We start from the raw sequence: 10,697 nt of genomic DNA, 5'->3' as shown, positions 1-10,697 counted from the left end.
TTTTTTTTTAACCTCTTTTCTGCTCCATGACACAGAGATCCCAGGGGATTAGCAGCCAGGCTGGGCCTTCCAGCCTCCTTGAAGGCAGGTTGTTTCAGCCACCCCCCCACCCCCCCCCCCCCCATGGGAACCTGCCCCAGGACAACTTTGGTCAATGGCTCCGGTGCTTCCCAGCCAATTTGTACCACCTAATCCCTGCGAGTATCTCCAGCCCCTTTCTCACATGTTCTCCCGCCTGCTGGAGCAGCCCAATCCTCTGCTCTCCACGCTCCCCCGTTGAGAAACCCTCCGTTCACCGCTGGGGCCGCGACCGCACTTCAAACGCGGCAGCCCGATGGCGGCATTGTTTGGCAGGGAATTAAAGCTGCACGGCCAGCCCCAGCGAGTGATTTAGGCACTGAGACCAGACTGAGCCCCGCCAGAGCACGGGCAATAAAACGCTTCGCTGCCCAGCAGCCCAGGCAATTGAGGTGTCTTCCCACGAGGAGGAGGCACAGCCCAGAGGGCCGGGGAATTGGGTCAGGGCTTCTTCTTCCAGCACGTGCACATGGGACAGGGCCATCTCCCAGGGCTCACAGAGCTGCCCCATCAAAGATGTGGGTTAGCCACCTTGCTGAAGGAATGAAGGTCACCCAATCTTTGCCATTACTGAACCCCATGGACCCTCGTAAGCTTCTGGGAGGAGGAAAGACCAGAGTCCACAAAGGTTGGACACACAGATTATCTGGAACATGGACAGAACTTAAATGGTGTGGGATAAAATGACACCAGTCCAGTCACACAGGAGGAAATGCAGTGCCCAAAAGGTCTGCTTCTGCTTTTAGATTTTGCAGACTTGTGGGGAAAAGTTTTGGACTCCCTTTCTGAAATGACATTGTTGATGGTGCCTGTCAGTAATCACCCCTGTGGTGGTTTCTGATGCACTCTCTGGATGAAGCTGCGAGCAGAAAATGGCTGTTACATCCCTTTCCCAGTGCAGAGAAACTGGGATGAGATCTCTCTCCTTCAGCAGATCCCAGCACAGGGAAAACACTTGCCCTACATTTTCCCGTCTCTGTCTTAGAGAAAGGATGCAGCTCAATGTATGCTTCAGCCTCTGCAGGGATCATTCTCCAGAGACCATTTCTAACCCCTGTAAGGCCTGCCTTTGCCATCATAAAAGAAATATACAATACACCACTTGCTGGCAAGCAAGCTGGAGCTCCAGCTGGCCCAGCTACGATATTTCTGAATTTCTCCTTAGCCAGCCAGACCTTTCCCTGCATGCCACACTGCTGCTGTGCTTGAGACCAATCCTGTGGAGGATTTCAGGCCTTTTATTACTCTTCTTTTTTCAATGATGAGGTTGTTTCAGGCCAAATGGAGGCAATGTGTGTACAGGAGAGAGCGTCTCCGTGCCTGGCTGTCCCCGTCCCCGCCATGGCAGGGGAACACAGTGTTTCGGCACCTCCTCCTCTGTCACAATGTTTTTCAGCTCCACCAAGCAAAGTGTCCAATTAGAGCAGAGCCTCTTGCTTCCATCTTTGCCGACATTTAATTAACATGCTGCTGCTGGCAGCCGCTGACAAATTCCAGAAACATGTTGTAAAGGGTTTTTGTCTTTACCCAGCATGGAAAATGAGGGTGTCATATCCCAAGGGGATGTGAATAGCTACTTTTGACTCCCCCCCTCAGGTGTAAGAATTACAGCTAGATGCAGTGAAGAGACCTATCAGCCCTCCTACCTCCTTTTCCTCCCTCCCTTTTCCTTTTCTGCTCCTCATATTATATCACCCTGGAAAACATGCAGGATTTTAGGCCTGGTTTTCATCCCCGTGTCCTCCAGCTCTGGCTGAAGCCTGATGTCCAGCTAAGAGATGGGGGCTGTCCTCTTCCCATCGGAATAGCACCAGACAGTGGAAAGAGGCATCCATCTGATGACACTGGAAGAAATGGATGAAGCCAAAAAGGAGGAAAGGGTCCTGTCAGCCTGTACTGTACATGCAAACAAGGCTCCCGAGGAGCTGATGGAGGCCTCAGTAGGGCAGCTCAAGGGAAGGTGATGGCAGAAGCCATCGTGTAGAAGTGTAGCTGGACTCACAATGGCCCTCAACCCTGTGTGGATGGCAGGATGAGTAGAGGCTCAGCTGCTGCTCCCCAGCATCGTATCCTCAAAAAGAACCAGCCCAGTCTGCGCTTCCCACGGGGGGGGTTGTCATCTCAGGGTGCCAGCTCCCAAACCAAGTACCTCAGACTGCATTATCTAATACATTGTCTAATACACCCAGCTTGTGTTGCCACTGTTCATGCCTCCACTTTGTCCCCAGGGCAGCAGGAGTGTCTCAGCCCCTCTGCTTTGCCCCGGGTACCCAAGAGCTCTCCTGGCAGCTGCTGTGCCGCACATCCCATCTCGCTCGGCCGCTGACACACAGCAGCACAGGCCTGGAAAGAACAACACGACTTTATTATATCCACAGCAGCTCGTTACAAAAGCGGCAGAGTAGGGCAGAGCCCTGCGGTCACAGGGAGCAGACGATCCTACGTCGCGGCAGCGGGGCTCGGTGCTGCGGTGGGGAATGCGGGGGAGCGGCGGGGCGCGGCTCAGGGCGAGGCGGGCTTGTCGGGGTTGTGCATGTGGTACACGTCGCTCTCCTCGTCCTCCGGCACCTGCGGCAGAGCCCCCTGAGCCCCCCGGGCCGGGCCGCGGGCCGACAGCGCCATCTCGTGCCCCCCGCCCCGCTCCCGCTCCCACCCCGCTCACCTCCCAGTAAATGCCGTCCTCAAAGCAGTTCTCGGCCGCGGCGTCCCCCCAGATGGGCAGCTTCAGGATGCCCCCTGCGAGGAGGAGGGCAGGGCGGTGGGCACGGGGGGATGCGGGTGGTCCACCCAAGGGGGCAAACGCAGCCCTGGCACGGCGCTCGGTGCCCAGATGGATCCGGCACATGGATGCCGCTGTTTCAGCATCCTCCCCGCTCCGTGCTGCCCTCCGGCTTACCCACGATGGCTCCCCCAGCAAATGCCATCAGCAGAGACACGACAATGCCGGCTGCCTGGAAGCCTCCCTGGATACTGGGTGTCCGCGTCTGGTACACGCCCGTGAAATCAAACGCCTTGATGAACCTGCCGAGGGCAGAAATGGTGATGACTGCCCCTGGCAGGAGGCATTCCCCAACTCCGGAAGAACCATGTTGCCCTGCTCTCTTGGGAGCTCTTCCCTAGCCCCATCCCTCTTCTGCAGTGGACCAGGAGAGTGTTGCAATGACCAAAACACTGCTCACTTCTTTCTCTGACCCCTGGAAAAGCTTTACCAAGGAGGAGCCCAAAATATAAACATTCTCATTGTAATTCAGACTTTTAGCCTTACCTGACCCCACAAAACAATGCAGGGGAGAGGGAGAAGCACTTCCCTCCCCACTGTGGCCCAGAATTATGCCGAACAGCAGGACTGTGGTTCACTTTATGAGGCCACCAAGAGTCAGCTGCATAAGATGAGGCTACAATTCAGTAAGCCAAACACAGTCAGTGCAACCCATGTTTTTGAGGGATAGCTCTGGGCAACTGAACTATTAACAAAAGCTGTTATTTGCTCCCTGCTCCCAGCCCACAGAGCTTCAGGTAAAATCTGTTCTCAGGGAAGATTTTCAAGCCATCTTACCCTTCCTTTCCATACACATCCTCCGTGGCTGCAGCTGCTGTGATGGACCCCACAATGCCCCCAATAAGGCCTGGCATGGCATGGAGGTTGTGGATGCCACATGTGTCCTGAATGTGCAACCTAGACTCCAAAAAAGGCTGCAGGGAAGGGAAGTAGAGAGAGATCAGGGAATTGAGTGTGGCCCTGGAAAGGATTAGTTTCTTGCATGGAGGACTGGGATAAGCAGAGAAAGAGGAGAGATATTGTGTCCCATTAAAGAGCTAAAACTTGTAGACAAAGATGTAAGCCAAGCTCAAGATAAACTAATAACATATCCTCCAAACACGCTCCTGTTGGGAGTCTGAAACTTCCTGAGCATTTTGGGTCAGTGAAAGGAGACAGAAGTGCATCTCACAAGGGATTCTGGAAAGCAGGAACCGTCAAAGGGAAGTGAATCCATTCCTGGTCTCCTCAGCAGGACCAGGGCTGTAGGCCCCTCAAGCAGCACTCACCGTGAAGTAGACATAGCCCAGCGTGGACACGATGCCAGAGATGGAGCCGACAATGAGGGAGCCATATGGAGTCAGCATCATCTCGGCGCTGGTGCCCACGGCCACGCCGCCGGCCAGCGTGGCATTCTGGATGTGCACCTGCAGGGGCAACCACTCTGCCTTGGCATCTCAGGGAGATTGCAATTGCTCAGGGATGGTGCAAATGGCAAAGCGGGAGAATCAGCTCTGAAAATGTTTCCAGAGGAAATATCAGGGCCCATTTTCCTACTTGGTGGTGAAAAACAAGAAAAGAACAGGCAGCTTCTGTCTGTAGCACAGGTGCACAGAGACTCCCACTCCCCGTACCACACACGTTCTTTGCATCCACAGATATGGGTGGGGAGTTGTGATGAGATGGAAATTGTCTCACCCGTGTGTCATGCAAGCTCTGCTGTCACAGAGACTTGTCACCCACACATCCAACAAGTACAAGTCAGCCCCCCGATTGCTCACGAGCTGCTGCGCAGGCCTTGTTTGATGGGGAGCACTGCCAAAAAGGGCTCTGCAACGTGTCCAAGAGCAAGTCTAGTCCCTGCTGTGACTTGGGTCTGCCACAGGCAGGGCATCACCCCACACCTCAAGCCCTGCAGGACCCATTCCCACTTTCTTATTCAATATAGCCTCAGAGTTTCTGCCTGGATGCTGGTTTCACCATTGTCTCCAGAAACCCTGTGTCTGTTCAGCAAAACACAAGTGCCAGTTGTTTCCTAGACCCTTGATCAACCTCTTTATATGTCCCTGGAGCAGTGCAGGGCTCTCTGCTCCCATCTTACCATGTCAAGCTTGCCCTTCTTTTGCAGCATGCTGGAGAAGGCCATGGTGGTGAGGACACAGGCGGCCAGCGAGCAGTATGTGTTAATGGCAGACCTGTGCTGGGCATCCCCGTGGTCAGAAATGGCTGAGTTAAAACTGGGCCAGTACATCCACAGGTACAGGGTACCTGGTGGGATGGGGCAGATGGGATGAGGAAGAGAAAGGGAAAAGAGAGAATGCAGGGATTGAAAACAAACCTCTTCTGCACAGGGGGAAATTACATCCCATAGTCCTGCTTCCCCAGATCCACACCCCCCATGATGAGACCAGCATCAGGAAAGGCAGGCACAGAAAGGGAACCAAAATGCATCCTTTATCTTCCCAGGCACCATCTCAGCCCAGCCACTGATGAAGGGAGCTGAGTAACTCTGAAATGTGAAAGACTTCTGTGATACAGAGCTCCTCAACTCCATATCCCGGTTTCAGTTTTTCCAGAGACACAGGAGGAACCAGCCCTGTGCAGCCCAGTGCTCCCCATGCAGCAGCACCCCGAGATGAGGGCTGGCTCACCGATCATAGCAAAGAGGTCAGAGTGGTACACAGAGCCCTGCTTGTCCTTGCTCTGCTCCAGGTTGGGTCTGTACAGGATCCGTGTCACAGTGAGACCAAAGTAGGCTCCGAAGGTGTGAATGGTCATGGAGCCACCTGCATCCTTTACCTGCAGCCATGGGAAAACAGAGGTTTGCTTCTGCAATCACCACTTGTTTTGGAGCTGAGGCTTCATTTGCATCATGCCCAGCTTGTCTGTGCACTTGTCAGAGGGACCCAGCGCTCCTGAATTGCCAGGATTATGTGTAAAACCCCAGAAGATCTCCCTTCTCAGGGAAGCAAGACCCACTGCCCCTCTCCTTCACAATCTGCCTACTTTTGCTGTCTGAATTATTTAATTTTAAATGCTTATGAAGGCAGTGGCTTGGTGGAACCACAGCAAAGGGAGAGGTGCAGAGAGAAAGGAGCAGAACAAAGCAGGTACTACCTAAAGCCTTACATGAAGAAGGTTAAGGAGGATGTACTCATTCACTGAAAAGAGTGTGACTTGAAACAAAGTCATGACAAGGAGCTGTATGGGGCTGGTTTTGCCCAGGATGGCCCCAAAGGCGATGCACACAGAGCCCACGCAGAAATCAGCATTGATCAGGCTGGAAAAAGGGAAGGAAAACAGTGGTTTAATGGAAAAACTTCTCTGTAAATCACTCTTACCCACCCCCAGCTCTAGAGATCCCACCTGAAGACTAAGAAGTGATTAGGAGACATCCCTGGATTATTTCCCAGTGACCTTCCTCCCATCCTCACACCCCCACATTAACATTATTCAGGTAATGTGGATGATATGTGTTCCCAGCACTGACATACAGGTGTTGCCAACAGCTTGACTCTCATTCCAGCTCTTCTACTGGCCAGGCCAGAGGAGCCATCCCAGAGCCCAACTCCTCCTTACTTCTCCACTCCAATGAGGATCTTCCCATCCTTGAAAGAGTGGAACCAGCCTTGCATCAGGAGAGCCCACTGGATCCCAAAGGCAGCAAGGAGGAAATTGAAACCCACAGCTCCGAATCCATAGCGCTTGAGGAAGGTCATGAGGAAGCCAAAGCCCACAAAGATCATCACATGGACATCCTGGAAAGCTGTGCAGAGGCAAGGGACTGTCAGCTCTGCGAGGACAGCAGGGCTGCGAGTGACACATGCATTAGGTGTTGAAAAGAAACCAATTACATCAGTAGCAGCAGGGGGGAAATTCAAGAGAAAATGCATGTTTGCCTCGTGTCCCCATATTTCTAAGACTGAAAATGGCTCAGCTTTTAGAAACTGGCTTTTGGTTAAAAGGCTCAGCCTCTAAAGTAAATGTTTACTAAAAGCTGTGTGCAAAAGAAGACCTGAGAGTAATGGAGTGTACAAAGGAAAACATTTTTCTGTTGAGATTGTTTTTCCTCCTTTTGTGAAAAACTCAAAACCATCACATGAAATAAACAGTAAAGTTTTGTTAAAACATGTAAATGGCCATTTTGGGTAGATCCATTCAGTGCAGGGTCCTGGTGATGGCTCAGAGCAAGGAGAGCACAAGAACAAGGAAAGTTTACAAATACATTTTTAAATGCTTCAGGAATCAACGACAAAATACCCTTGAGAGCAGAAACCCACCGTGTGAGATTTTTTGTGCTCAAACCAGAGAGACCCAGTTCTTCCCACTAATGGTCAGACCTGCTCACCTGAGCCCCTCAGATGCCCTTCCCCGGGGGAAACCTGATCTGTGTGAGCCTCTTTAAAGACCTTCTTGGTGCAGTAAACCTGCTGTACTTTTTAATGCTGCACCTTTCTATCAGATAAGCATTCCTCTGCAATTAAGTGAGCTGAAACGCTTGCATACTTACAAATTGAACCATGCAAACCCTAATACTGCAGGCCACTCAGCCAATGGAAAGAACAGGAGACCCAAGGCTGGGATACCCCTTGGGAGACTCCTGCCAGCAAAACCATGCTGCAGAGCAGATAAATACAGAACTGAGGGAGCCAAACCAGAATGTTCTGCATTTTGCAGTGCAGAAATCATTATAGCCACTATATCCAGCAAAGTCTGTGCACTCAGAGAGGGTGTAAGCTCAGGGCAAAGGAAATTCTGTGGTTGCAAGTCTGCTCTACCCCAATACTGTGCTGAAATCCATCAGCCCCTGGTCCATTTCCACAGGGCTTGGTCTGATACTTCCACTGAGGGCGGGTGAAGGCTTGCATGAAGCGCAGCTATGCAGAAGCTGAGAGTTTTGTCTTTTTGTGCGTTAGAAGGCCTTGCAAGTCGTTTAAGGATGAGCATTTGGGCAGGCTTAAGCTGTGTAGTGCCATGCTTATCTGATTGCTTTTAAAAGATGTCCCCCATGTTTATGAAATCACTATTTTTAAAAGGAAGGAGCTGAGATCTGCAGCTGGCACTGCAGAGGTCACTTCCAAAGCACTTCTCCACATGTCCTAAGAACCAATTTTAGTTACTGTGGTTTCACCACACAATCCCATAGACTTTCCCTCTGCAGCTGTATTTGTTTCCCCTCTCTCTTTTCCAGTGTAAGCAGCACAATATACAGCTAGATTTATCTGCTGCCATTTGCATCATATATTCATTCTCTCATCCTGAAAGCAGAAATACACAGGTCAGAGTTAATGCTGTGGACCGTGTACCTTCCCAAAACCCAGAGGATCCCATTGTGTTAGACCCTGAATGAACTCAGGAGGAAGAGCAGATCTTTCTTTAAATCACACCCAATCTAAAACTTTTTCTAACCCTTGCCTTTGTTTTCCCTCAGTAAGAATAACATTGTTATCATTCAGAGGCTGTTACAGGTATTGCCATGCCCTACAGGTTTTGTAAGCCTGCTTTTGTGGCAGGACAATTGCCGTAACTATCAAGAATAAGTGTTTGGGCTTTGGGAATGCTCTCAGGGACAAAAAAAAATCTAATTTCTTTTCCCCTAGAGAGCAGATGAGTCACTGATTACAAAATATCCATGTGCAATCCAAAATGAGAAGGAATTGTCTCACTGACTGGGCCTGGCAATGGACACCACTGACACAACCACATATTGGCTTCCTGAAACCAGGACAGCTTCCCTCTGCCTGCGTTCCCAATCTTCTCTGGCTTGAAGGACCTATTCATTTGTCACTCTTATCACTCTGCCACTGCAGACAGGTGCTGTGGACAGCAGTGGTCACAGATATGTTGGTACAAATGATCTTCGGGGAATCAACCACCACAGTCTTCTGAGCAGCATTGGATGGACACACAGATTAAATTCCAGGGATTGGCCACCTTGTCATGTTTGTCCATCTTTGCAGAGAGAGAAAATTTCTGATTAGATAAGGGAGAAAGAACAGCTGTGCTTTTGGGCACGTGAGCTCTTCCTCAGACCTGAAACAGAAACGTAATTCAAAGCTAAACTGAGCAGTTGCCCTTAGATTGATTTAGTTGTGTTGAATCCATCTTGCCATTTGAGGGGGAATATTTGGCACTGCAGAGCAGGAGTAGGATATGAGGACAGAATAGATGTCACTTCCTTAGCTCCTACACACTCTTTCTTGGACTCCTGACGTCCTCCCAGCACAGCAGTGATAAGAGCAGTCCTCAGGCACTGCTGCTGCTTCACACCAACCTGTGTGGGGCTGGTCCCAAGGGCAGATGTCCAGGGAGAGCCCAGGGCAGCCACGACCGTACATGAACCTGGAGGCTGACTGAGCAGTGGGTTTCTGTAAGCAAATCCTTCTCTCAACTTGCTAATCCTCAGCAGCCACAGGTTGCTATAGCTCCTTTGATTTAGCAGGTGTTTTTAATGGAAATGTTCTAAATAGATGCATGACTCAGGCCTGTTGCTTCCTTGGAAACAATTGCCTACAGAAGCAGCCTGTTCTGAAAGGCTCACAAAGATGACCAGCCCTGGTGATCAAAGCCACCCAGAGGCGTTGGCTGGCCAGAAGAGCTTTAACCTTCTGAATAATTTCTGTGTCACTGTGATGCAGAACCCAAGAACCCTGGGAACCTGGCAGCTTAGGAGGACTCTGGCACTGAAATGCCAGTAGCTAAAGGGTAATTCACAAGTGAGGGGGTGGACGGAGGAAGAGGAGGAAGATGTCACAGGATCTCGACAGCCGTTCCTCTGTGTGCACAGAAAGGCTTGCTCTGATCCAAAGCTGAGGGAGGGGGCAGAAAGCTGAAACTTGCAGAGTGTTGGGAACACGTCAGCCCTATTCCTGGAAAAAAGATGTCACGGTACCCTGCTGACAGAGCCCCAATGCACTGGAAGGCCATGAGGCCTTTCTCTGGTTCTTTGGTGAACCCCAAGCCAGCCTCAAGACAAGAGCACGACCTTCTAGCAATTGGTGGAGACAACACCTCTGACGGACTCTGCCATAGGACAGGACAGGATGGATGGGATAAATTGGGATGGGATGGGATGGGATGGGATGGGATGGGATGGGATGGGATGGGATGGGATGGGATGGGATGGGATGGGATGGGATGGGATGGGGACCAGCCAGCACAAGCATTAGGCTTCCAGAATACTCACAGGGGTATCGGAAGTAGAAGTCATTCTCCATGTCACTGGTCAGGTTCATCTCCTGTTTCTCCTCCTCCCAGTGCGCATCAGCTTCGGCGCCGAAGCGCACGAAGACCCCGAAGAGGACGATCATGGCCCCCTCCCAGAGCAGGCACACAAGCGGGAGCCGCCAGCGCATGTTGGTGTTCTTCGCCATGCCCTGGTGCCCGGCTGTCCCTGCGCAGGGGCTCCCGGGGGCTGAGCAAGCTGTGGCCCCTGTGCTGCCCAGGGCCGGGCACATATATAGGTCAGGGAGGGTGAGGTGGGGCCCAGGGAGGTGCCTCCGGCAGGATCACATTTCAGAGCACTGGAGCTTCAGCAGGGTTGTTCCTCTAACCCACCTTCCTCTCCAGGAGGAGGGACAGGCTTCAGCACCTTTCCTCCGAGCTGCTCCGAGCACCTCTGAGCCCTGCCTCCACGGGGACCAGCAGATGTGGAGGCCAGTGTGACTCAGAGTGTCCAGCCCCCTGCTCTGCCCAGTCCCACACCCCTTCCCTGCCCCTGACAGGAGCACCTTGATCCCTGCTGTCCCCTCCTTCCCGGCTCTGTCCCCTCACCCCCTCCCCAACTCTGAGATCTCCTTCCCCAGCTGGCACTGTGGGTGAAGGCACTGCCCTTTGCTCCAGCTCTTGGCTTTTGGAGAAG

General features: G+C 51.9%; 1 protein-coding gene across 1 annotated transcript; it reads right to left on the bottom strand.

Moving 5' to 3' along the window:
- Window positions 1–2,422: 2,422 nt before the first annotated feature.
- Window positions 2,423–10,424, bottom strand: RHCG (Rh family C glycoprotein). Its single transcript, XM_059857967.1, has 10 exons — window positions 10,023–10,424; window positions 6,416–6,602; window positions 5,966–6,116; window positions 5,488–5,635; window positions 4,938–5,104; window positions 4,126–4,263; window positions 3,635–3,771; window positions 2,975–3,099; window positions 2,741–2,814; window positions 2,423–2,646 (listed from the first exon to the last, which is right to left on the bottom strand). Exons 1-10 carry the CDS (start codon window positions 10,291–10,293, stop codon window positions 2,581–2,583), a joined length of 1,464 nt encoding a protein of 487 aa, XP_059713950.1. The 5' UTR covers window positions 10,294–10,424; the 3' UTR covers window positions 2,423–2,580.
- Window positions 10,425–10,697: the final 273 nt, after the last annotated feature.

This window comes from Haemorhous mexicanus, chromosome 13 (assembly GCF_027477595.1).
Source record: "Haemorhous mexicanus isolate bHaeMex1 chromosome 13, bHaeMex1.pri, whole genome shotgun sequence".
NCBI classification, from domain to species: domain Eukaryota; kingdom Metazoa; phylum Chordata; class Aves; order Passeriformes; family Fringillidae; genus Haemorhous; species Haemorhous mexicanus.
This window is presented reverse-complemented; position numbering and strand designations above follow the sequence as displayed.

Coding starts and splice junctions, on each gene's coding strand:
- RHCG (XM_059857967.1), bottom strand. CDS start 10,293: ATGTGCCCGGCCCTGGGCAGCACAGGGGCCACAGCTTGCTCAGCCCCC. Junction 5,636..5,965: donor TCCTCCTTAACCTTCTTCAT/GTAAGGCTTTAG, acceptor CCATGGCTGCAG/GTAAAGGATGCAGGTGGCTC. Junction 3,100..3,634: donor GATGTGTATGGAAAGGAAGG/GTAAGATGGCTT, acceptor TGCCCTCGGCAG/GTTCATCAAGGCGTTTGATT.